Here is a 27,472-nt window from a genome sequence, read left to right on the forward strand (position 1 = left end):
ACTGATAGGTTGGTCACTCCCAGCCTGTGTTAAAAAGACAAACCCTGCCCACCTTTGGCAAGAGAGTAGTTCATTACAGGACATAGAAGGTCAGGGTTTGCAATAACAACAGGGTGGGAGACTTCCTATCAAACTTGTGATGTCAGTCAAGGGATTTTTCAATGAAAGAGGTTAGGTAAACACAAGCAGCCCTGGAATTGCCCAACTCTAGCCTGAGGTACTCTCAATATTTGGCATCCGTCGTGGGAGGGTAAATCCGTTGTTTCCGTTAATTACGGTTCCTGGCCTGACATTGTTATTGTCAGACAGTGTAGTGAGGCAGACAGGTGTGGTTGTGTTTGGCCATGTGCAGCAGACAGATCAAAGTGCAGAGGAAGACACATCTCATCTGATTGGCTGGCTGGCTTTCTCCTTATCTCGGTGATTTAATGCCTTTTACAGTACATATTTCCAAACGGAAAGTCTGAAAGTTTCCCAGAAAACAAAATGGAAAGACAAGCACCCGAACCGAGACACATACACTCACTCATTGACCCTCACTGAAATAATAAAATACCTCCAAGGACCTGATAAACAAAAGCTCATATGGTAAGCAATTGAAGTGATCGGACCATTTTTCTCAAGTGATGCTCTACCAGCCCAACTAGTATTGTTTGAGTGTCTCAGGTGTTTTTTCTGCATTCACCTGTTCGTTTACGAGCTTGATACATTATTAAAGGAGTTGCTTTGCACGCCTCCTAAAGTGACACGTTGGTGTCTCTGAATGCCCTGTAAGAGATCCGACAGAAACGGGTTTAGACATGGCTCTGCACTCCTGCCCTCCCACACTATGACTTTACTGTTGCAAAACAGTAGCAAGCACAGACACCTTACTAATAACCTTGTTTGCCATCGTCACCTAAAACATGGGAATCTTCCTTTCTGTTAGTGGGTTAGATAGGCTGACGTGTTATATTGTGAATATGTTTTACACAATCTATAAATATCCTGTTTCGCCGGCATCATCCTCCCTATATCCCCTGCCAGACTGGCACTCGTTCGTCCCTTTCAGCTGATCTAAAGATGGTTTCACAGTTTAGCTTTTAAAGATTATGGTTAGAAGTTGCTGATCTGACTGCAGCTAGAGCCATAGGGGCTCCAGTTGAGTATTGTACTGAACAGTACCATTTAGAGGCTGTATTTGTATGTACAGAAAAGGCTAGATATACCTCCGCGTCAGTGTAGCAGGTAAGTTGTGATGTGATCCATGTGGAGTGCTGCAACATGCTAAGTTAAAAACCACACTGTCCCCCAGTTTTCCCACAGGATACAGCACCCAGAGCATGTACACACACACACACAGACCCCATCTGCCCCTTGTCCCTAATCAGCTTATCACTGTCTGTCATCCTCCCTCCCTCCCACCGGTGGGTGAGTGTGTCAGGGCTTGACATACATTAGCAGAAGCCTTCTTATAGGAACTAGGGCTCAGGAAGTCTTCAGTTTACAACACAAACTCTCCCTGGCCCCCCGTTTAACCCAGGCCTCATAGTCTAAAGTCAGACTCCACACACACATACACTCACCCACAGAACAGAGACATACACTCAGCAAACATGCAGCACACACTAAGACGGCTACATTTCCACGAGTGTGTGTGATTGTGAGAAAATGCAGATGTGTGTGTGTGTGTGTGTGTCTGTGTGTTTTTCCCCTTGCAGAGCACCAGAGCCCAGCGGATCTCTCAGTCAATATGGACATATGGCCTCCTCTATGCCTTCCTCACTCACTCTGCCTGAGAGCTAGCTGATCCCATTTGTTTGTCTGTCAGTCTAATGGGAAACGACAGAGCATGGGATAACACAGGAAATATGCTTGAGTTTACTTCCTGTCCCGCACTCCAACATTCGTCTTGTGTCTTGAAATGGCACATTTCACATCATAGGATCCCCTACTTTTGAAAAGCTGTTGAAGGAAAATGAGAGGGGCCAATAAGGCATACTAAAAACACAATGGCAGTAGTCCCTGCCTTGTCTGTTGTCCTTATACCTGTGTTCCTAACAACACTGGTCTTCCCAGACCAAGGGAGTCTGCTCCTTCAGTATAAGCCCTAAAACTAAGCATATTGGCATGCAGAAGGTGCACTCTCTCACCCATCCTTTCCCCCTCTCCCTCCACTGAGGGCTGGACATGAATCACTGCTGACCAGAGTGACAGGTGGTTGGTGCCACTGGGCCTCATCCCAGCCTCAGGGACAATATTTATCGCTTTGTTTATGGATCCATAGCACATTGCTGCCCCAATACCATCAACACTATAACCCTCCCCAAAGCTACTTAAACCTGCACCCTAAATCAGAACACATCCTTGGGTGAGGAGGTGATGTTGAAGTAACGTGCCATGGGACAGGGTTTAGCAGGCAGGGCCACTGTGGAATTCAGCAGCTGGGTAACAACCCGACTCGGCCCCCTCCCCATCTATTCCCTATCCATCCTCCCCTCTGTCAGTATGAAGGAGAAATGCTCCATTGAAGACAACTGGGTAAAGTAGGCAAATAAGCTTCCGTAAATGGAATGGAATCCTCTTTATATGCGCCTTTCTCTGTGGATTCTGATCTTGAACTTAAGCATGAGAATAGCTGATGCCGTATTCTGACCGTAACTTAATGCCCTAATAATTCTACCACCTTTACGCTCAAGGAAACTATGAGAAATAAAAAATGAAAAATCGACTTTACTTTTCCGAGCATGGAGAATAGTGTTATTTCTGTCATTTACAAATTGATAAGAGCTAGGTAAATGAGTAATGCGTTTGGATAAGGGGATTGTAAAAATAAATGACAATTGTTTAGATTATTTTACCTTCTGATCTCTGGAGACAAATGTGAAACCAGTCATATGGCAGCAAACTGAAGCATATCAACTTTCCCACAAAGTGTATGAAAATGCTGTGCCATTACGCATAATTTAAATTGTACGGCCTTAACTTGGAGGGATGGGCCCGCTCTCGAATGACCTAAATATAGGCTATCCTGACTTCCTCTGTTTCCATCATGTTAAATACTAGCCACTGTCAGTAGGCCTAACAACCACACATATTCAACTGTGAATTTACTGTTAGTTCCCTTCAGTTGGTACAGCCTACAATCATTTCATTTACTTGGTTCTTCTGTAAATGCCGTCGCAGCCATGTGGTTGTTTCTGAGGATCATTAGTAATAGTTGATATTATAAAAAGACATGTAGGCTAATGAAATAATTATGGAGTAGAGCGCAGACCAAGCCATGACAGTTTGAAGCCAACGCACGGCGCAATATTTTATTTTTTTCCATGGTTAGTGCAGGCAATAGACAAGGCTACTATTGTACACTATTCTCCCTATTACATGTACACTAACCTTCCAACATTACCATGGGTTGAAGAACAATGCGTAATTTTTCGGAATGAATCAAACCATTTTCTTTCGTGCGTAAAAGCTCTCCTAACCTGTTTATGATTCATAAATACTTTCCTAACGCTAATAAATCTACAAGATGAGAATATTTGTAAAACTACCAATTGGTGCTGAAACGACGATGAATGTCAGTATTTACATGGCTTTCTTTCATTGATCCCTAATATTCTGAACCGGTTCTCTAAATATATTCTATTGACTGTGTCGACCAAAGTCAAACTAAAAAAAAAAAAAAAAAAGACATGGTGTTTAAAAGGAATGGCTGAAGATAAATGTACTGAAAACACAGCAAGTGGGATGGTTTTCAACAGTTGAATTACATTTATTCAGCACGCGCAAGGGAACCACGTCTGCAAAGGCCATGAAGCACCTGCATAAGGTAGGTCTAAACACCAACTAATGAGAAGCGCGTAGGAATGGCGAGCGCAAGAAAGGCAAAATGTTCGACGGCGGAATCCGGCCCCAACACTCTTCTGGACCTGTGCCATATCAGGAAGAAAATAGAACTGTAGCATGATGTACTAAATAAACCGTTTTTCATTCTAAATAATGGATGAGAGACTATAGAAAAACATATCTTTTTTTAACTTGGGAGTGCTGCTGTCAATTCATGCAAACCGTTAGATTTAGGAACAGCTGTGGGTGTTCCTCTGGACACGCATCACATTGAAAATCTCAGAACTTGGCAAAGCTGACCTGTAGCCTCTAAAAAAAACAGAGCCTATGTCCATATGCCGTCACAATGACCTTAAGACATTCAACTCGATGACAAACTCTACACCATTGAATATTTTGGTAGGCACTGAAAGCATAATCACTGACCAGGGAAATATATTTTTCCTAAAACTTTATTCTTTATTGACATGTTAAGAAAGACACCATGTTGCAAGTTGTAGCTTGACTCTTCTTTGGGCAGCCAGACACTGCTGACCTCAAAAGCACATCAACAGACCGTGGAGCTCAGTCCTAGACCCACACATTGTCTCACCACTGAGCCCTCCATCAGTCTCCTCTGAGAGGAACAGGAAATCACATAAATAAACAGCCTCCTCTTTTCCCTTCACACAGAGCAGAGTGCCAGGGCTGGGGTCAATTCCATTCCAATTCCAGTCATTGAAATGGAATTGACTCCAACCCTGCAGAGTGCATATTATCATTACACATACTTCAGAATTCAGTTACACAACACTCACACTAATGTTGTGCGGGTGGCTGGTGCCTGGATTTTGTATGCATATAATGTGTGGGTTTGTCTGTGTGTATGTTCACATAGATGCAACCAGATTGCACTTTTGTACAAAGCTTGAATGCTATGCACCGGTTGTTGAATAGTACGATTACAATAGCTTTGTAACAACTTCAAATTGCATTTTTAAAAGACATATTGGTCCATCTTCTCTGCAGGCTGTCGAGGACACGCAGAACCAAAGTCACCCCCTGTTTACTTTCAGAGAATTCCCTCTTTCCTACTCCAACCATCCTGATCCCCCTTCCATTGAGCAGTGTTGGACTTTCCTCACCTCCAATCCCAGACAGCACCCCTACCCATCCACCCTACACTTACCACAAGACTCTCATCCACACCCAGACATACTTCTTCACTGAATAAACAGAAACACTAAACTGCACCAATGCTTGATTAGAGACCACGCTCACCTGCAATACAGACGTCAATGCAGTACACAGCTACAGACGTTACTCCGTCGCAGACCTGAAAACGTCTGTTTTCATTGTGTATTTGTGAGTACAGGTGATTGTGCTATGTTGAGATGACCCACAAATATATTGACTTTCACTTGCATGCTGGAATCAACATCAACGGTATTAATGAAGTCTTAAAGCTAAGGTAAAAACATTTAAAAAAGCTTTCATGTTTCACAGTATCAATGGGGTTCTAAGTCTTACTTGCTCTTCACACACACACACACAGTCTATTCTTGCATCATCAGACTAGCTCCAACCCCAGTGCAGACACAACAGGGCTCTGGGACCCTCTACACAGCATCCTTAGTACCTGTGTGACAGACAAACAGACAGCAGGGACCACAGCATCACTGGTCTACACCCATCAACATCCTCCTCAGCATTCAGTCATTTCTATCCCTGACATGATTGCTTTCAATGTTTGTTTGAGAAGTGTGATTGCTTGTCCTGCTCTTCTAGGGAAGCAGTCCTGACCTGCAGCCCAGATGAATTCATGTGCTCCAGAGTGCTCTCCGACTTTGAAAGATTGATGGTTCAAAAATAATGACCCCCCTCCAAAAAAAAAAAAAAAAATATGTATATTCTAAAACATGAGGTAAGGCAACAGAATAACAATGTCCTCCTTGAAACAAAAATAAAAAATATATACCAAAGACCCCTCAATGGTCTGTGGGATTTATCAATATAAAAAAAACACAAAAAAAACAATGTGGGACAGGCCTGGGTATCATTCCAGAGCCTCCCTGTCCTGTCTCTTTCCTCTAAACATTGGACACAGCGTTGGAGTCCCGCGCCTGGCGGATCCCGTATAGCCACTTGATGACGCGAGCATTCCTCTCGATGACTGAGATTCCATAGGGGACACGCTCCCCAGGTCGGGCAGGACCCTCCTCATCCTCGTCCTCCCCCTGTTCCCGGGCCTGCTCACACTCAGAGCTGGGGGTGCTGACGCTGCGCATCTTGGACACAGACACAATGTCTGAGCTGGCCCTGGCGAAGCGCTCCACTCCCCCCATGCACTCTACCTCCTCTGGGTGCAGCCCACAGTAGTTGAAGAAGCGCTCCAGGTCGGCTGTGGCTCGTGAGTACCGGTCGCTCAGGTCAGACTTGGAGCGGTGTAGGGAGGGGTGTTTACGAGCCAAGCCAGGCCGAGACCCCCTGGAACTGGCTGAGGACATGCGAGTGAAAGCAGGAGAGGCTGGGGGCATCATACCGGCCCCGAACACCATGGGGCTGGGAGGCAGGTAGGGTGGGGAAGAGGGGAGAGCCTGCATGGGGGTGAGGGACAGAGGTTGAGTCTGGGGCTGCTGTGGAGGAGGTGGTGGTGGGGCCTGTGGCTGGGCTACCTGGGGCTGGGCAGTCTGTCTGGGCTTGATCGGAGCCCGGAGGTGGGTCCTCAGGGGCTTCCTCACCTCAGCCTGGGGCCTAACATCCACCCTGCGCACCGTCACTGAGGTTGGAGTGCTGTAGGGCACTGGCACCCCCACCCTGATGCCCCGTGCTGGGACAGGAGGTGGCAGGCGGCTGGGCTCGGCAGGGGAGGCCTGGCTGTTGTTGTTAAAGGGAGAGGTGGAAGAGGAGGATGTGGAGGAGGTGTTGCAGTTATTAACATGTTTAAAGTCGTTCAGGATTCGGTTGCTCCTCTCCTGGTCAGCTAAGAGTCTATTCCCCATGCTGTTCCCTCCTGATGAAGGAGAGGAGGCGGAGGGCGAGGAAGGGACGGGAGACGGGGAGCAGTGCAGGGGTCCATCACACACGTTGATGAGGTTGTTGAGGATATCCAGGTTAAGAGGGGGTCCCCTCCGCCACCCTACCCCTCCTGTGTTCTCTGAGTCAACCGGCCGCCGCGGGACCTTGCGGGCCGGGGGGGCATTGATCCGACACTGCAGCATCATGCCCGGGGACAGCAGAGGCTTACGGATGATGGGTGGTTTGACAGGCTCCTGCCTGGTGAGCACCACCTGCTGGCTCTTCACATACTTGGCCTTGTCCGCCTCCAGACGCTCCACCGCGCTCAGCTTACGGGCTCCAGGCTCCGCGGGCCGCCGGAAGTAGTCGGGTCCCTTGTTGAGGATGCGGAAAGGCATGGCTGAGGTGAAGGGGACCCCCACCAGGCACCCGTCCGAGGGCCGGAGGGTCTCTACAGGCATTTTGGGGTCTGAAAGAAAAGCAGAGAGAAAAGTAAAGAGTGAGACAGTAATGGTCAATGTCCTTTTCGTGCTCACAACTGTCTCAAGCCAGAGAAAATAGGTGTTTTGCACGGCCCCTTTACCCCCCCCTCCTCTCCTCCCTCTCACCCAAGGACCAATTAACTTTCTTACCGGTTTATCTGCTGCTGCTCTTACTTCTCCTTTTCTTCTTCCTTTCTTCACGTCGTCCCTATCTGTCCTCTTCACTGAAAGGCTAATTGTGGAACAGGGTCACCATGGTTCACATTCCACATCAGTCCGGCTCAGTGACCCAACGGGGGCAGATCCTAGGGTTAGCCTAGCTGCCGCTGGTTGGTAACTAGATCACACAGGCAGACTGACAGAGCAACTCAATCTCCTGATCCTTCTGTCCGTCCCGGAAAAGCAACAGATCTAGCAGCTCCACAGATTCTCAGGGTTCCTGGAGTGAAGCTCCAGCAGGGCTCCTGGAGATGAAAGAGAGAGAGGAAGACTGTCAGACTAACAGGAGAATCGCCCTGTAACGTTACTGCTCCACATTAACAAACGCACACGGGAGCACTCTTAAGCAAAAGGACAGCAGACCGGCCGGCTTTAATACGGCAGCCAACTCCTCCCCTAAACACACTCACTGCCTCCGGCTGCTGAGTCCCAATGCAGCCAATCACAGGCCAGACAGGGAATCTCAGCAGGGCAGGGAGGGGTGGAGGTTGGGAGCTACGCTGCTATTGGCTTTAGTCAAAGGATTCTGACCAATTGCACCCCTCCCCCCACTGACAACAAAACAAACTGAATTTTCATTCAAATTAAATTATTCGAAAGGGAGAAGAAAAAAGGGGGGGGGAGGTGGGTAAAAAAGCTGCAATATTTTACATCGAATTGCATCAAACAGGGTCTTATTAAAACATTAACATCCTCAACTGCTCCACTTGTTCTGCTCTTTGTTCAACACTATAGCCATACAGTGAGAGAAAGTATGTGAAGAAATATGAGAAGAGCAAAACTGTAAAGACATCAGCCGATCATGTTTCATATCCTCTCAATCTCAGGAGCATCACATCTTCCTGGTAAAGATTGGACTTTAAAAGTACTCTTAATACATGTGGAGAAAGAAGAGAATTGCTCCCTTGCTGTTCCCATGTCTATGCTCACAGCCGATGACAGCTGCTCTCGTCCACCAATTCTGTCTCCTCCTTTCTTGATCCCCAGTTTCAGAGGAATTGAAAAGCAATTCCGAATGTAATTTTTTTTCATTACAGTTACACCATCAAAGCCCCGGATTACATCACACTGAGCGTTACTGCTGGCTGGGCTCATCCCTTTCCCCTTATCACCACCATGATCATATTCCGCTGTACATTTTTTTATTAATCTTTTAATAGCCTTGCTGTCTCCCAGAGCTCATGTCCCCCCTCTCCAGCAGCAGAAGAGAGAGAAAGCAGGACCGACAGATATCAGCCTGTACTACTAACAACGCACACGCCTCCTTTCATCCTCTGCATGTGACAAACCAAAAGGAGAAATCTCCACCGAAATAGAGCATAGAATTCTAGTAGGAAATGCCTCGATATGCCACATCCTGCTATAAAATAATGTAAAATGTAGTATGACCCTGAGTCTACCAGTCAGCTACCAAAATGGATAGATATGAACATAGGAATGGAATGGTTAGTGTACCGTACAGTGTGCAAACACTCAAAGGGTCTGTATAACAGGTGAGCCATAGGGAGCATGGAGAGAACAGAGAAATAACAGGAAGGACGTGACTGTAATCATGACAGTGGCACATAAAACAAGGTTGCATTGCCTTGTGCAGTTCAATCTCTCCTCACACACACACACACACACAGCTGTCTCGAAGAGGCAGGTCTTTTAATAGCTGGCACAGTTGCTCAGGCAGAGGGGTGAGGTGGCTGGCAGGCTCTCTGGTGTCTGTGCTAGACCCCGACCCAGTCATCATTCACATCCACAGTTACTGTACAGCGCTTCAATCATGCAGGCGAGGCTGCAACCCTACAGGGCCACTGACAAACACATGAGGGCAGGACACTGTCAAACACTCCAACACAGCAGCTGGTGGTCAAAGGCTAGACAAATCTCAGACAGACAGTACCCTTTCCAGAACCCACATTTTCATTCAGACAAGAGACTCAGTAACCCCCCTGACCTAAATCAACTGCCCAATTAACTACCACAAGCCTGCTAGTGTCTGGTTACCATTATTGTATGGTTACACATGCTGGATGTAATCACAAACAAATTATTGTTCTGGTAATTATCATAAACCTCTCCTGTTCCTGGTGATAAGAGAGGGTAATCATTTTCTTCCTGGATGGTGCCACTGCCTACCGCCCATATAAAACCCACCCTAACAGATGGCATAATCCTGAAATCCACTCTCCACCCCCTCGCTTTGTTATCTGTGCCCTCAGCCAGTGATACGGCTATGAATCCCAAATGCTGTGTATTAACAAGGAAGGTGTGTAAACACAACCTACCCATCTCTTCCTGAAGCACCAGCCATTGTCATTCAGAGGTAGATCCACAGTTGTTACCGCATTTACAAATGAAGATTTACCCAAAAGGCTCAGACTTTTGTTTTCATCACAGGCCAGCACCCGTGTCTCACTGGGTCATGGAGCCAGCGGAGCTGCTCTAACTTGGAGCCCAGGCAAGGCCCCGGGTACTTAGAAGCTGGCATCTACATAACAATATGGCTAGATAAACTTTAAAAAACACGCCACAAGGCAACAGTCTTGAATGATGCAGAGGTTGTTGATGCTGGCCGCCACAAGTCTTTAGTGTCACACGCCTGAGGGAAACACAATAACACTGGCGCTAACATTCACATAAAACACTGGCGACACGCTGGTGCGAGGGTAAAGGTGTTCCTCATGCTTCCCACAATCAGAATAAGATCTCCTTGGCAAAAAAAGTCAATTAATGACAGACTTCTTGACTTTTCTTAGATTAATTGTGACTATTGAGGAAGTGTCCTGGCTACAACGTCTCAAAATGGACAAACAGTACTATTGCCGCTTTTTTCTCATTTTTCAAGCGACGGTCTTTTAAGGGAGTATGTGAGCCCATCGTTCGGGTAGCCAGCCGAACTAAAGCAGTCTCATTGGAAAGGCACCAACACAGTGCAGGTCCATAACCTAACAATGCATTTTGGGTGTGGTTGTGTAAAATGTCAATGTCATACTGGTTTTTGTTTTTGTATTGTTGTTTATCACTTGTTTTCTTTGGTGCAAATAAATTAAACTTTAACTAGTTCCTGCCCCAGGCTGAGGTGTGAACTGATCTAATAACAAGAGGCCCTCAGCAACTGTACGGGGGGACAGGAATACCTCCTGTCAGAAATAAAAACACCTCCAATTGCATGACATGCTGCCTGGCTGGCTGAACATTCAACTACATCACTCACTGTGGTTGGAATGACCACAAATGGAGAATGGAAATTGCTGTGCTCTCCCTAACCAGGCTCACAGCAATATTCTACCTCTGTTTCGTTGAGTGTACAGTTTTTCATCCAGCTGATGATTAGTGGAGAATGCTATGCCTTATGAGAAAAGCACATGAAGCCACAGGTGCTCCATCTATCTGTGGTCAGCACCAACCCAGTGGCCTCTGGCTGAAAGGAAAAAGCAGCCCACAGAGTACATGGCAAGAGAGCCATGAGGGGTAATTACAAGGGAATTATGTGACTGGAAACAATTTGCTTCTCCCATAATACCTATCACGTGACAGAGACGGAGACAGAGAGCAGGGGGTTTAAGAGACAGTGAGGAAGAGGTCAGGACTGAACAGAGGAATTCCTGAAGAATACAGCCTTACAATTCATATGCTTCAGGATAAAGAGGGCTTCCGTCAGGCAGTGGTGCTATTGTAAAGGGTTAAAGTGGCAGACAGTAGTCTTGGAAAGCAGTTTCAAGTCAGGAGCCAAGCGAGCCTGCCAATCAGGAGTCAGTTGGTTTCCACAGTAGCCTTGGCCTGCTGGACATTGACCTCAGAGTGAAGGACAACAACAGGGGTGCCACCTTCTACAGAAGAGTCACCACAGAAAGAGGGGGAAGCGAAGCTGCCATTGGCCGTGGTTTCTCAGGTAGGCTACATCACACATATAGAAGGAAGCAGTGACTAATTTCACAACAGGAAACGTGACCGAGATGGATATACAAACAAACACAGTGAGATGGTGTGACTGACTGTTTGTCCTGCTGGACTGAGAGGCTAGCGGACCCTGCAGAGCTGTGAACTCACCTCACTTTGCGGAGCTATGTATGTATTGGCCTTCTCTACTAATCTAAAACCAAGACCAAAACCAAGATAGCTCTACTAAAAGCAACCATTGGCAACCCAATGGATAGCACAGAGACTGATTGTCACCACTAACCCCACCACCCACTGTGCTCCAAATTTATGGTCACCCAACAGTTCAGAGGTTATCAACCACTGTCTCCAGGGGGTGATTTAAGAGGTTTTACTGGAGTAAAGAAGATAAGTTTTCCCAGGAGAGGACTGCTGCTGCAACTCCACAGTATCAGCAAATCTCACAGGATCTAAAACCTGTAACCTTATGTCATAGGGTCAATGTATATATCCTCCACACACACATGCTGAACTGCATTAAAGTTAGGCTAATGCAGATTGGGCTGAGAGATGGATGGCGAGAAACCCCATACTAGAGTGTCCGTTAGGGTACAAGTACAGATGTTCTCTGTGCCTGCCAACACCCCCGCCCTAACAATCACACGCCCAGCAGGACAAAGTCAACAGAGAGTCAGATTAGAGCTAGTCATTGGAGCATAACTCCCCCCTCTAAACCATCACTGTCTGTCTATGGCTTCAGGATACAAAATCCCATTCACAATTACATACACTGGAGATCCCAACTGACCGTCTACTCTTACCCCCCCCACACACACACACACACACACACACACAGACAGATGTCGCACGCAAACATGCACACAAAATACATCCTTCACACAAATACACACTGACCCATCTCTCGCTAAACTGAGCAGTGTATAACAGTGTGTGGCCTAGGCTAAATGAGGTAATGAAACAACAGCAGGTGGTACAGCGCTCCCTAGGGGAGCTAAGCTCTGTAGCGCAAACATACGGACAAAGACATCTGTAATTTGTCCACATTAGCCCACTAGGAAAAAAGAGAAAGGGGTTCAAAGAGAATTCTGAAAGTAGGGCCTACCAGGAAAAACACTCATTAGTCATGTTGACAGAGGATTAGACAGTGTTCCATATAGCCCATATTACCCTAACAAATCAAAGTGCTCCAACTCAATCTCAACTGTCATCTCTCGATTATAAAAATGTTCACAAGCATTCGTGTTTCTCTGAAAACCCTAGGGCTCAGTGTTCAGTCCCCTGCTGAGCAACCTTACGACCCTGCGTCCCTCCTCATCATGACTAATCTTAATGTTAGATAACACAGTATAGACAAGACAATTACACAGCCCTGGCCTTTACTGTGGTAGCTCAGCCTAAGGGGAAAGAGATAGGGAGTACAAATCCCCCCTCAGCAATGAATGCATTCCAAAATTCAGGCGCGGGCGCAATCACATAGACATGTCCCTAGCCAGCCAGCCAGTAATCACAGAGACATGATGCTGGGGAAGAGAGTGGCCGGGCTGAGTCGTCGGCGGTGCCTCAGTGTTGGCTTTGCCAGAGAACCCCACTTTCCCACAGACACGCTTCGCAGTCATCATCCAATGATTAACCCCTGGAATCCCAGGTTGTTTTGCCATAATGCAGGCAGAAAGCCCAAAGTGCCCCTGAGAGAGTGGGGATGTTCTGTTTGTTTTACCTGAGGGCCAGAGGAGATACGGCCACTATACACTAGCCTACACACACACAGGCTGACGGCAGAGACAAAACATTTCCCAGCCAACATGTGATTCTGACTTAAAGCTACATTACCCCAACTGCCCTACATCATTATCATCACCATGGTTTTCAACATGCTCATTCTCAAATGCATTGTTGGCAAGAATGTGTTTACTCTTAAATTCTTCCACTGCCACACATACCCAATTAGGGAAAGAGATGATTGTCTTGAAGCAGAGCTGCCAACTTTTATAATCAAGGCCAGTATTTAAGTTAGGAAAATTCAAACAACCATGAGACCACAGGAGCCAGAGAGGATGGACAGCGGCTGTGTCTGATGGATAGAAGTCTCCATACGATAGGTTTTCACTACAGTTGAAGTCAGAAGTTTACATTCACTTTAGCCAAATACATTTAAACTCAGTTTCACAATTCCTGACAATTAATACTAGTAAGAATTCCCTGGCTTAGGTCAGTTAGGATCACCACTTCATTTTAAGAATGTGAAATGTCAGAATAAGTAGAGGGTGACTAATTTCTGCTTATACTTCTTTCATCACATCCCCAGTGGGTCAGAAGTTTACATACACTCAATTAGCATTTGGTAGCATTGCCTGTAAATTGTTTAACTTGGGTCAAACATTTTGGGTAGCCTTCCACAAGCTTCCCACAATAAGTTGGGGTGAATTTTGGCCCATTCCTCCTGACAGAGCTGTTTGTAGGCCTCCTTGCTCTCACACACTTTTTCAGTTATGCCCACAAATGTACTATGGGATTGAGGTCAGGTCTTTGTGATGACCACTCAAATACCTTGACTTTGTCGTCTTTAAGCCATTTTGCCACAACTTTGGAAGTATACTTGGGGTCATTGTCCATTTCGAAGACCCATTTGCAACCAAGCTTTAACTTCCAAACTGATGTATTGAAGCAACATCTCAAGACATCTACATAATTTTCCTTCTCATGATGACATTTATTTTGAAGTGCACCAGTCCCTCCTGCAGCAAAGCACCACAACATGATGCTGCCACCCCCGTGCTTCACGGTTGGGATGGTGTTCTTCAGCTTGCAAGCGTCCCCCTTTTTCCTCCAAACATAACGATGGTCATTATGGCCAAACAGTTCTATTTTTGTTTCATCAGATCAGAGGACATTTCTCCAAAAAGTATGATCTTTGTCCCCATGTGCAGTTGCAAACCGTAGTCTGGCTTTTTTAATTGCGGTTTTGGAGCAGTGGCTTCTTCCTTGCTGAGTGGCCTTTCAAGTTCTGTTGATATAGGACTCGTTTTACTGTGGATATAGATACTTTTCTATCTGTTTCCTCCAGCATCTTCACAAGGTCCTTTGCTGTTGTTCTGGGATCGATTAGCACTTTTCACACCAAAGTACGTTCATCTCTAGGAGACAGAACGCGTCTCCTTCCTGAGTGGAATGACAGCTGCATGGTCCCATGGTGTACTATTGTTTGTACAGATGAACGTGGTACCTTCAGGCGTATGGAAATTGCTCCCAAGGATGAACCAGAGTTGTGGAGGTCTACAATTTTTTTTCTGAGATCTTGGCTGAGTTCTTTTGATTTTCCCATGATGTCAAGCAAAGAGCCACTGAGTTTGAAGGTAGGCCTTGAAATACATCCACAGGAACACCTCCAATAGGCTAATTGACATAATTTGAGTCAATCAGAAGCCTCTAAAGCCATAACATAATTTTCTGGAATTTCCCAAACTGTTTAAAGGCACAGTCAACATGTTACCTTCTGACCTACTGGAATTGTGATACAGTGAATTATAAGTGAAATAATCTGTCTGTAAACAATTGTTGGAAAAATGACTTGTGTCATGCACGAAGTAGATGTCCTAAGCGACTTGCCAAAACTATAGTTCGTTAACAAGAAATTTGTGGAGTGGTTGAAAAACTAGTTTTAATGACTCCAACCTAACTATGTAAACTTCCGACTTCAACTGTATACTGCAAAATGACAAATTACATGCATCTAGTTACAAATGGAATGTGCTTCGGGAGAATATGAATATCATTTACATTCTGGAGTACAAAAGTTACTTCCCTTGAGTCAAAGTTTGGTTACCTAAAATAACAGAACACCCAAGCCCCCTGGTGTAGAATCAAACAAACACAAACCACTTCTAAACACTCCGGCTGTTTGGTCAGCTCGTCCAGATAGTCCTACTTACGTGTGTGTTCACGAGTGGAATCCTCAGCGGAGTCTCAAAGATCTGGACAAGAACACTGGAGAATCAAGCCCTCTAGAGTGTAAGCTGACTATGAGAATGTAGAGCATGCATCTGGGTCCTGAGTGAGTGTGTGTATGCGGAGTTCTCCTTGAACACAAACCTGTAGAGGCTGGTTCACTCCCTCACTGAAATACTCCTCCTCCTGCACTCACTCCACCCTTTGCCTTGAATCAGGAACAGCCACTCTGGAGGCAGGAAGCAGCCAGGCAGGGCCTCTTCCTCAGTCACGAGAGATCCCTTACACTTTCTTCCCATTTAAAGGGTTAGCCGAGACACATTTTCCTTTACCCGTTACAGATGAGCAAAGGAATGGTCCCAGTGAAGGATTCCAGTAAACTGCCAGTCAACTGTGAAACAAAATTTAAAGCATCATTTTTAACCACCATAAAATAATTTGTCCCTAACAAACCCATGAACAAATAATCTCTTAACCGTTCTATGGACTTCCACTTTCCCCAGAGGTTATTCCAGCTGAAAAACACCTCTGGTCTGTTAGAGAACGTGATATACCTCAGAGAAAGCTGGGTGAAAGACAAGAAAACCACGTGCCGGTGTGGCTGAGGATATAGCCCGTCAGTAAGCCTGGTTGGCCTGTGTTACAGCAGCAGTCCTACTGGGAATACATGGAAAGGACTAGGCTGTGTTACCCAGCCCTGTGTGAGTCTATATCCAAGTCCATTCATTCAGCAGCTTGATGGCTTCCTGTAAGCAAGGCCCAGACTTTACAGTACCTCTCTTCTATGGTCCAAAACCTGCACGTCTTGCTTATTTATGGCCAACCGATGTGTAGGGTGGGGTGCTATGGACAGGGCTCTGTGGGTAGAATTATGAAACTACCCTCTCATTTTCCTGACACAGCACAGTGAGAATCACACTGGCCTTCCACTCAAAAATCACACTAGCTGGCTGTGTGTGTATGGTAAAGAACATCAACACTAAAATAGTGTAATATTTATGTCATGATTTAAAAACGTCCAGTTAATAACATTTTATCCCACCAAATAATGTCCTCTCTCTCAGGGTCTCATAAAAAAAAAAAGAGCACAGCGAGACCAGTCCGATCAGAGAAATCTGTCTTGCCTCTCCCTGAGTATGTCATCTGCAGAACTCCAGCGACGAACATCCCTATGATCCCACACCGCCTAAAGCTGAACCCCCTGCAGACAGACCGTCAAGTTACCGTCTCTCCTCCTCCATCCTCTGCTGCGTTGAAACCGACACCACTCTGCCAGGGGAACAAGCTCAGCAGAACAACTACTGAACATCAATAACAACTTCCAAAGTATACCCAGTGGCTATGGTAATGTATCGCCAAGTGTAGTTGAGCGTACCCGACAACTGCTCCTGTTCCACCTACGTTAGCCGCAAGGTAGGTGTCAGAGGATTAAACGGAGTGAGTCTATGATTGGTATTCTCCCGCTAGAACAGCTACTGTATGGCTGACTGCTACTGCTCTATCACATTCTCCATAACAATCCATGTTCTGCATTTTTTTTTTGAGAGTGAAAAGGCATATGGGGTGCAGGTTCACTATTACAGCAGCACCAGCCCAGCTCCCACAACAGATAAGCCTGGCCTCAGGGCTCTGACACACACACACATTCCATTGGACAGACTAAGCCAGTCTGACGCGCTCACATTACTGTTCCATATTACACATCAGCATGCCCAAGCAGGCCCTAAGCTCTGACTGCTGTGGAACACACACACACACACACACACACACACACACACACACTGTGGCAGTCATTGAATATTGGATTATGGTAGTTGACCAGCAAAATGGCTGTGGTCACCATATACACACACACATAAAAAAAATGGCCCGGAGGCCGAACGTCCCGCAACCTTGTTTAAATGGACAAAAAAAAAGTGCTTCTCTTTCAAAAACAAGGACATTTCTAAGTGACCCCAAACTTTTGAATGGTAGTGTGCACACACACACTACATTCAGAAAGTATTCCAATCCCTTGACTTCTTCCACATTGTTACATTACAGCTTAATTCTAAAACAGATTAAATACTTCTTTCCCCTCAATCTAAACACAATACCCCATAACGATGAAGGGAAACAAACAGGTTTGTAATAATTTTTTGGCAAATTTATTACAAATAAATAAAGGAGAAATAATAAAGACCCTTTGCTATGAGACTCGAAATTGAGCTCAGGTGCATCCAGTTTCCATTGATCATCCTTGAGATGTTTCTACAACTTGATTGGAGTCCACCTGTGGTACATTCAATGAATTGGACATTATTTGGAAAGGCACCCACCTGTCTATATAAAGGTCCCACAGTTGACAGTGCATGTCAGCGCAAAACCAAGCCATGAGGACGAAGGAATTGTCCGTAGACAGGATTGTGTCAAGGCAACAGATCTGGGGAAGGGTACAAAACAATTTTGCAGAATTGAAGGTCCCCAAGAACAGTTCCAGAAGGACACACTTCTCTGCAGCACTCCACCAAGCAGGCCTTTATGTTATAGTGGCCAGACGGAAGCCACTCCTCAGTAAAAAGGCACATGACAGGCCGCTTGCGAGTTTGCCAAAAGGCACCTAAAGGACTCTGACCATGAGAAACAAGATTCTCTGGTCTGATGAAACCAAGATTGAACTCTTTGGCCCGATTGCCAAGCGTCAAGTCTGGAGGAAACCTAGCACCATCCCTACGGTGAAGTCCTTGGTGGCAGCATCATGCTGTGGGGATATTTTTCAGCGGCAGGGACTGGGAGACAATTCAGGAGAGGGTAAGACGAATGGAGCAAAGCACAAAGAGTTGGGCGAAGGTTCACCTTCCAACAGGACAATTACCCTAAGGACACAGCCAAGACAACGCAGGAGTGGCTTCCGGACAAGTCTCTGAATTTCCTTGAGTGGCCCAGCAAGAGCCCGTACTTGAACCTGATCAAACATCTCTGGAGAGACCTGAAAATAGCTGTGCAGTGACGCTCCCCATCCAACCTGACAGAGCCTGAGATGATCTGCAGAGAACAAAACTGCCCAAATACAGATGGGTATGACACTACAAGCTTGGCACAAGAAGATTCAAGGCTGTAATCGCTGCCAAAAGGTGCTTCAACAAAGTACTGAGTAACGTGTCTGAATACTTATGTAACATTTACATTTTTTGTGATGAAAAAACATTTTTGTTTTGTCATTATGGGGTGTGTAGATTGATGTGGGGGGGAAAAAACAATGTAATACATTTTAGAATAAGAACACAACAAAATGTGGAAAAAGTGAAGGTCTGAATACTTTCCGAATGCACTGTATATACAGTACCAATCAAAAGTTGACACCTCATTCAAGGGTTTTTCTTCATTCTTACTATGTTCTACATTGTAGAATAAAAGTGAAGACCTCACAACTATGAACACATGGAATCATGTAGCAACCAAAATAAGCGTTAAACAATTACATTTTCAAAGTAGCCACCCTTTGCCTTGATGACAGCTTTGCACACTCTTGGCATTCTCAACCAGCTTCACCTGGAATGCTTTTCCAACAGTCTTCAAGGAGTTCCTACATATGCTGAGCACTTTTTGGCTGCTTTTCCTTCACTCTGCGGTCCAAATCATCCCAAACCATCTCAATTGGGTTGAGGTCAGGTGATTGTGGAGGCCAGGTCATCTGATGCAGCACTCCTTGGTCAATTAGCCCTTACACAGCCTGGAGGTGTGTTGGGTCATTGTCCTGTTGAAAAACAAATGATAGTCCCACTAACCGCAAACAAGACGGCGTATCGCTGGAGAATGCTGTGGTAGCCATTGTTGGTCAATTTCTTCAAACACATGATCAGGTCTATCTAATTATCAAACATACATATATGTAGTAGACGGGAAACATACCTCTGTTTAAGTATTACAATTCTCCTTTAGTAATACAATTGTAGGCAGAAGTTGATACAGAGTACAGTATATGATAGCTCTCCCCAGGTTCTGCAAAGTGTCTAAGACATCCATATAGCCTCCCCAGTTCCCCTTGCGTGACTTTCCCTGGCAACATTTTAATAAATATAACCTCCCCCTGACAGCAGCAACCATCTTGTCAGCAATTAAAAGCTCAGAAGTGGATTTGACTGAAACTTGACCTTTCATGACAAGTATAAGGTCATAACAAGATGAACGAGTCTAAGCATCTTCTGAAAGGTGGCTGTTTTCATCAGGTCTGCAGCAGCCTTGTGTTCTCAGAAAACAAGTCGTACTCTCAGAACCTCAGCCACGGTGGGGCCCAGACGGTTTTCCGCCTTCTGATAGTGTGTGAAGGGCACAACACTCAAAACAGGTGTTCACACACACACACACACACACACACACACACACACACACACGTCTCCTGAGAGGAGACCATACAGTTTATCATAAAACAACTTAACCCTTTAAAAAGGTATGAGGCCTTGGTTTAACCCCTTCACAATGCTGGTTAAGTGTACCTTGAACTCTAAATTAATCACTGACAAGGTCACCAGCAAAGCACCCCCACACCTCATCCTCCATGCTTCATGGTGGGAACCACTTATTCGGAGATCATCCATTCTCACAAAGACACGGCGGTTGGAAACAAAAGTCTCAAATTTGGACTCATCAGACCAAAAGGGAAGATTTCCTCCAGTCTAATGTCCATTGGTTGTGTTTCTTGGACCAATCAAGTCTCTTCTTCTTATTGGTGTACTTTAGTAGTGGTTTCTTTGCAGCAATTCAACCTTGAAGGCCTGATTGACACAGTCTCCTCTGAACAGTTGATGTTGAGAGGTGTCTGTTACTTGAACTCTGTGAAGCATTTATTTGGGCTGCAATTTCTGAGGCTGGTAAGTCTAATGAACTTGTCCTCTGCAGCAGAGGTAACTTTCTCTCTTGTGGCGGTCCTCGTGAGAGCCAGTTTCATCATAGCACTTGATGGTTTTTTTTGCGACTGCCTTTTCAAAGTTTTTCACATTTTCCAGATTGACTGACCTTCATGCCTTGAAGTAATGGACTGTTGTTTTTCTTTGCTTATTTGAGCTGTTCTTGCCATAATATGGACTTTTTCTTTTACCAAATAGGGCCATCTTCTGTATACCAACCATACCTTGTCACAACACAATTGGCTCAAATGCTTTAAAGAAGGAAAGAAATTCCACAAATTAACAAGGCACACCTGTTAATTGGAAAAAAACTGAAAAGAATTGTCATAACGGGAAATGTAAGTATTAACACTGAATAAACACTGTCCCATGTTTCATGAGCTGAAATAAAAATGTAAAAAATAAATCGCAGAAATGTTCCATACTCAAGAAAAGCTTATTTCTCTCAAATTGTGTACACAAATTTTACATCCCTGTTAGTGAGCATACCAAGATAATCCAAACGACAGGTGTGGCATATCAAAAAGTTGATTATACAGCATAATTATTACATAGGGGCATCTTGTGCTGGAGATAATATAACTGCACTCTTAAAATTTGCAGTTTTGTCACACAACACAATGCCACAGATGTCTCGAGCTGTTGCCAAAGACTATAATAAGCTGCCTCCAATGTCGTTTTAGAGAATTTGGCAGTACAACCAACCAGCCTCACAACCGCAGACAACGTATACGGCATTGTGTGGGAGAGCTGTTTGCTGATCATTGTGAACAGAGTACCCCATGGTGGCGGTGGGGTTATGGTCCTGCCAGTCATCTGACGCCAATACCTCAAGTTTCAGCATGATAATGCACGGCCCCATGTCGCAAGGATCTGTACACAATTCCTGGAAGCTGAAAATATCACACTTCTTCCATGGCCTGCATACTCAGACATTTCACCCATTGAGCATGTGTGGGATGCTCTGGATCGGTGTGTACAACAGCTTGTTCCAATTCCCGCCAATGTCCAGCAACTTCGCAGTCATTGAAAAGGAGTGTGACAACATTCCACAGGCCACAGTCAACAGCCTGATCAACTCTATGTGAAGGAGATGTGTTGCGCAGCATGAAGCAAATAGTGGTCACACTAGATACTGACTAGATGTCTGATCCACGCTCCTACCTTTTTTTAAAGGTATCTGCGACCAACAGATGCATATCTGTATTCCCAGTCATGTGAAATCCATAGATTAGGGCCGAATGAATCTATTTATATTGACTGATGTCCTTAGATTTTACTGAGTTACAGTTCATATATGAAATTGTTGCATGTTGCATTTATATTTTTGTTCAGTATACCTGTGACTTGGCTGAAAAAAAGTGCATTCTTGCATTCCCCACAAAATAATCTTCAATCCATAACAGATTTTTATGCCTAGACTAATCTTTCAGTAGATAGTTGAGGGTGTTTTGTTATCACTGTTGCCATCTTATTCGCCCTTCAGAGTCAAAACTTTAGCCATCTTTTCGGCATGCCATAACTATTAAATCAAAATCAAATCAAAATCAAATCAAATTTTATTTGTCACATACACATGGTTAGCAGATGTTAATGCGAGTGTAGCGAAATGCTTGTGCTTCTAGTTCCGACAATGCAGTAATAACGAGCAAGTAATCTAACTAACAATTCCAAAAAAAAACTACTGTCATACACAGTGTAAGGGGATAAAGAATATGTACATAAGGATATATGAATGAGTGATGGTACAGAGCAGCATAGGCAAGATACAGTAGATGATATCGAGTACAGTATATACATATGAGATAAGTATGTAAACCAAGTGGCATAGTTAAAGTGGCTAGTGATACATGTATTACATAAGGATGCAGTCGATGATATAGAGTACAGTATCAACGTATGCATATGAGATGAACAATGTAGGGTAAGTAACATTATATAAGGTAGCATTGTTTAAAGTGGCTAGTGATATATTTACATCATTTCCCATCAATTCCCATGATTAAAGTGGCTGGAGTAGAGTCAGTGTCATTGACAGTGTGTTGGCAGTAGCCACTCAATGTTAGTGGTGGCTGTTTAACAGTCTGATGGCCTTGAGATAGACTGAAAAACAGCTTCTCTCGGTCCCAGCTTTGATGCACCTGTACTGACCTCGCCTTCTGGATGGCAGCGGGGTGAACAGGCAGTGGCTCGGGTGGTTGATGTCCTTGATGATCTTTATGGCCTTCCTGTAGCATCGGGTGGTGTAGGTGTCCTGGAGGGCAGGTAGTTTGCCCCCGGTGATGCGTTGTGCAGACCTCACTACCCTCTGGAGAGCCTTACGGTTGAGGGCGGTGCAGTTGCCATACCAGGCGGTGATACAGCCCGCCAGGATGCTCTCGATTGTGCATCTGTAGAAGTTTGTGAGTGCTTTTGGTGACAAGCCAAATTTCTTCAGCCTCCTGAGGTTGAAGAGGCGCTGCTGCGCCTTCCTCACGATGCTGTCTGTGTGAGTGGACCAATTCAGTTTGTCTGTGATGTGTATGCCGAGGAACTTAAAACTCTCCACCCTCTCCACTACTGTCCCGTCAATGTAGATAGGGGGCTGCTCCTGCTGTTTCCTGAAGTCCACAATCATCTCCTTTGTTTTGTTGACATTAATTGTGAGGTTATTTTCCTAACACCACACTCCGAGGGCCCTCACCTCCTCCCTGTAGGCCGTCTCGTCGTTGTTGGTAATCAAGCCTACCACTGTTGTGTCGTCCGCAAACTTGATGATTGAGTTGGAGGCGTGCATGGCCACGCAGTCGTGTGTGAACAGGGAGTACAGGAGAGGGCTCAGAACGCACCCTTGTGGGGCCCCAGTGTTGAGGATCAGCGGGAGGAGATGTTGTTGCCTACCCTCACCACCTGGGGGCGGCCCGTCAGGAAGTCCAGTACCCAGTTGCACAGGGCGGGGTCGAGACCCAGGGTCTCGAGCTTGATGACGAGCTTGGAGGGTACTATGGTGTTGAATGCCGAGCTGTAGTCGATGAACAGCATTCTCACATAGGTATTCCTCTTGTCCAGATGGGTTAGGGCAGTGTGCAGTGTGGTTGAGATTGCATCGTCTGTGGACCTATTTGGGCGGTAAGCAAATTGGAGTGGGTCAAGGGTGTCAGGTAGGGTGGAGGTGATATGGTCCTTGACTAGTCTCTCAAAGCACTTCATGATGACGGATGTGAGTGCTACGGGGCGGTAGTCGTTTAGCTCAGTTACCTTAGCTTTTATACCTTCTGTTTGGCTTACCTCTGATACAAGAAAAGAGAGATGCAAAAATAATCTCAAACTCCAAACAGAGTAGGGCGGTAGACAGACAATCTCCTCGGTCCTCAGCTCAGTGTCAAGGGCAGAGTCACTGACCCCATTCCAAAGTGTTCATAATTTAGGAGGGTGAGGGGCCATGAGACCACTCCTCTCTCCAAGCTGTAGCTAGGGAACCTATACTATACTCTCAGCCTGCCTGAGAATGTTGTATAGGAATCACTCAAACTGTATTGAATAGTGCGGCGTTGAAGTGTGGTGGGATGTTTTACAGGTGGCTTTTAAAACATGGTGTGTTTTAATCTGACAGTTTAGTAGTTAAAATGAAGTTGCATAATGCTGTGGTGAGTTGACTGGTGGATTACTTGGCTGCCAGCGCACTCTCATCACATGGTAGATGACAGAGTCAGCAGCCCTGACAACAACCAGACTCAGGCCAGCCTAAAACACAGTCAGCCACGGAGTGATATGCCTAACATCTTCACATAACTATTACCCCACCAGCAATGTGGGGGATTTCTTATTCAATCCCACAAAATGACAAATCACCCACACTTTTTCTAATAGCCTACTCTGTCCCATTCATGCTATGTCAAGTGGGCCAGAGCATAGAGTTTGAAATCAGGTCTTTTTTAAATTAAGTCTGAGCTCATAGGCCAGAAGGTCAAAACAAGCAGGGTAATAACTGCACTAACCCAGATTGTTAGTTACATTTTGATATTGTGAAATCTGGTTGTTACCCCAAAGACAACATTTTACTCTGTGTGTGTAGTTATTCAAGGCCCTAACAGTGTGTGTGCGACAGTTATTGTAATAATACTGACATCTGCTACAGGCTTTAATCTGACAGGATTTAGGACAGACAGGCCAGAAATGTGTGTGAAAAGGATACTACTGCAGCTCCTAAAATGTATTATTTTTTCATGCCAAAAATGAAAACAAGGAAGCACACCAAACTCGTATGTAAAATGTTGTTCTATAATTTGAAAAATAAAGGCAACATGACTCTGGATGACAACATAATGAGTCATGTTTGTTTACACCATTAAAGCTATGTTCCTAAAAAAGTTACATCTGTTTCAGAACTTCAGCCCTTGCCTTGCACAGAAACCAGCATGCAAATACACCAACGGGGACATTGAGAAGTAACGTTCCTTCCCGAAACCACCCCATTCATTTGACACCCACCTAATTAATGTCCTGCATGGGAGGGAACACCCAACACACCTATCTCAACAGTTTGAGGATAACAAGTCACATAGAACACGCACCATAAAGTAATGTGTTAAATTAACCTACCTACTACAGGGTCCACTACTAATGCCAGACACACAAGTCACCTTTCCAGCCAACACAAGTTAGCCAGTTGGCTGACACAAAATTATTTTACGCCTTTCTCTAGTCCATTGGCTTGGAAAAAGGTGTGCAATCACAACCACATGATAATGAAACAATGTAAATAATATGGTTCTAAAACCCAATTTACTAGATAGACCCATTCTCATGCCCACAGTCTGTCATTCATTCTGGTTGTAGAAAGCTGAATTGGAATGCAATGAAATACTGTGTAGATAACTTACTCACTATGTGTCTCCGAGTGCGTTATGGCTAATCGTTTTCGATGCTTTATCAGACTCATATGATAACGCTGTTGGTAAGTATCCATCGTCGGGTTGGTTGTAGATCAAGTGCATAAGTATGGGAATTCAATATTGGCGCGGAAGATACCAACTTAAGCCCATTTAGTGGCAATATAAAAAAAGTCAGGTGTAATTTGTCTTCAATAATCAAAACCCTACAAATATCATACATATGTTTTTAAGAACAAATCCGATGGCATTGCTTTAGATTAGGACTAAATGTTGTAAATACGCTCAAGGCATGGGATCTTGTTCACCCCTCACCCCTCACCCCTCCCAATTTGGTATGCCCACAATCAGCCATTGTTCAGTTCCCAGTTTGGAAGATGCATTGTCGACTGCTTGGAGACCGCTCTGCGCAATAAAATAGAGTATTATTAAGTTTATTGGTTGCATACAGATTTGTGTTATCGCAGGTGCAGCCAAATGCTTGTCTTTCTAGCTTCAACAGTGCAGTAACACCTATAGCAATAATATAATTAAAATAAAAAATACACAAATCCATAAATCGTTTTAAGGAAGAAAGAAATGAAGACATAATAGAATGAGCAATGTCAGAGACTGGAATAGATATATACCGTACCAGTCAAAAGTTTTGACACCTATTCATTTAAGAGGTTTTCTTTATTTTTACTATTTTCTACATTGTAGAATAATAGTGAAGAAATCAAAACTATGAAATAACACATATAGAATCATGTAGTAACCAAAAAAAAAGTGTTAAACAAATCCAAATATATTTTACATTTTAGATTCTTCAAAGTAGCAATCCTTTGCCTTGATGACAGCTTTGCACACTCTTGACATTCTCTCAACTAGCTTCATGAGGAATGCTTTTCCAACATAAGGAGTTCCTGCATATGCTGAGCACTTGTTGGCTGCTTTTCCTTCACTCTGTAGTCCAACTCATCCCAAACCATCTCAATTGGGTTGAGGGGTGATGGTGGAGGCCATGTCATCTGATGCAGCACTCAATCACTCTTCTTCTTGGTCAAACAACCCTTACACAGCCTGGAAGTGTGTTGGGTCATTGTCCTGTTGAAAAACAAATGATAGTCCCACTAAGCGCAAACCAGATGGGATGGTGTATCGCTGCAGAATGCTGTGGTAGCCATGCTGGTTAAGTGTGCCTTGAATTCTAAATAAATCACTGACAATATCACCAGCAAAGCACCATCACACCTCCTCCTCCATGCTTCACGGTGGGAACCACACATGCAGAGATCATCCGTTCACCTACTTTGCGTCTCAAAACAACGTCTGGGCATACTGCCAAATTGCAGCTACTGATAAGTGAGGATTTGTACAGTCAGCCACTTGCATGAACAAATAAATTGGTTTATAGAACAGCACATGAATATAACACAGAAATTAGTTATAAGAAAAACACAAACATGAACATTTCCCTTACAAGACCAAAGGACAGATTTCGTCCGGTCTAATGTCCATTGCTCGTGTTTCTTGGACCAAGCAAGTCTCATTGGTGTCCTTTAGTAGTGGTTTCTTTGCAGAAAATAGACCATGAAGGCCTGATTCACACAGTCCCCTCTGAACAGTTGATGTTGAGATGTGTCTGTTACTTGACCTCTCTGAAGCATTTATTTGGGCTGCAATTTCTGAGGCTGGTAAGTCTAATGAACTTATCCTCTACAGCGGTTAATGGTTTTTGTGACTGCTCTTGAAGGAACTTTAAAAGTTATTGAACTTTTCCGGATTGACTGACCTTAAATGAAGCAGACGGATGATCTAATGTTTTGGCAACAAACTGCATTAATTAACTCATTCAAAATGACCTAAACTCAAATAAGAGAGAGCGTTGCGACCTTCATTACTTACCTGCGTACAGAAAGGATGGAACAGAGAAAAGAACACTTGCTTCTCTGTTCCTGTGGGAACAATAGATGTATTATTCTCAGCATGAATGTGTTTCTTGCTTCCGTTATTAGATTAGGAAGAGAAGCAAAAACATTTGGATGAGGGGGCCTAGAAGACCTTTGCACAACAAAGATGATGCAATTAGTATGTTTGCCACATCAAAGAGTAGACAGGATAAGGAATAGGGGTGTGTGTGTGTGTGTGTGTGTGTGTGTGTGTGTGTGTGTGTGTGTGTGTGTGTGTGTGTGTGTGTGTGTGTGTGTGTGTGTGTGTGTGTGTGTGTGTGTGTGTGTGTGTGTGTGTGTGTGTGTGTGTGTGTACACCTCTGAGGAGAACTGCATCAGATACTTATGGATGTATCTGTATTATCTTATTGGCCTATTCTTGTTCAGAGTGGAATGGAATGAATAGCTTTATTCTCCTAAAA

General features: G+C 44.6%; 1 protein-coding gene across 3 annotated transcripts; it reads right to left on the bottom strand.

Moving 5' to 3' along the window:
• Positions 1 to 4,262: 4,262 nt before the first annotated feature.
• Positions 4,263 to 25,218, bottom strand: LOC112215996 (protein FAM110B). Of its 3 annotated transcripts, none has more exons than XM_024375538.2 (3): positions 25,115 to 25,218; positions 7,458 to 7,771; positions 4,263 to 7,294 (listed from the first exon to the last, which is right to left on the bottom strand). In XM_024375538.2, exon 3 carries the CDS (start codon positions 7,284 to 7,286, stop codon positions 5,898 to 5,900), a length of 1,389 nt encoding a protein of 462 aa, XP_024231306.1. In that variant the 5' UTR covers positions 7,287 to 7,294; positions 7,458 to 7,771; positions 25,115 to 25,218; the 3' UTR covers positions 4,263 to 5,897. The 3 variants fall into 3 exon arrangements, with proteins under 3 accessions (XP_024231306.1, XP_024231305.1, XP_024231304.1); XM_024375537.2 differs by having other exon boundaries at positions 25,111 to 25,217; XM_024375536.2 differs by lacking the exon at positions 25,115 to 25,218 and adding an exon at positions 15,347 to 15,526.
• Positions 25,219 to 27,472: the final 2,254 nt, after the last annotated feature.

The sequence above is a fragment of the Oncorhynchus tshawytscha genome, linkage group LG16 (assembly GCF_018296145.1).
Source record: "Oncorhynchus tshawytscha isolate Ot180627B linkage group LG16, Otsh_v2.0, whole genome shotgun sequence".
Classification (NCBI taxonomy): Eukaryota; Metazoa; Chordata; class Actinopteri; order Salmoniformes; family Salmonidae; genus Oncorhynchus; species Oncorhynchus tshawytscha.

Excerpts from the sequence above, each read along its gene's own strand:
- LOC112215996 (XM_024375538.2), bottom strand. The coding sequence starts at position 7,286 with ATGCCTGTAGAGACCCTCCGGCCCTCGGACGGGTGCCTGGTGGGGGTC.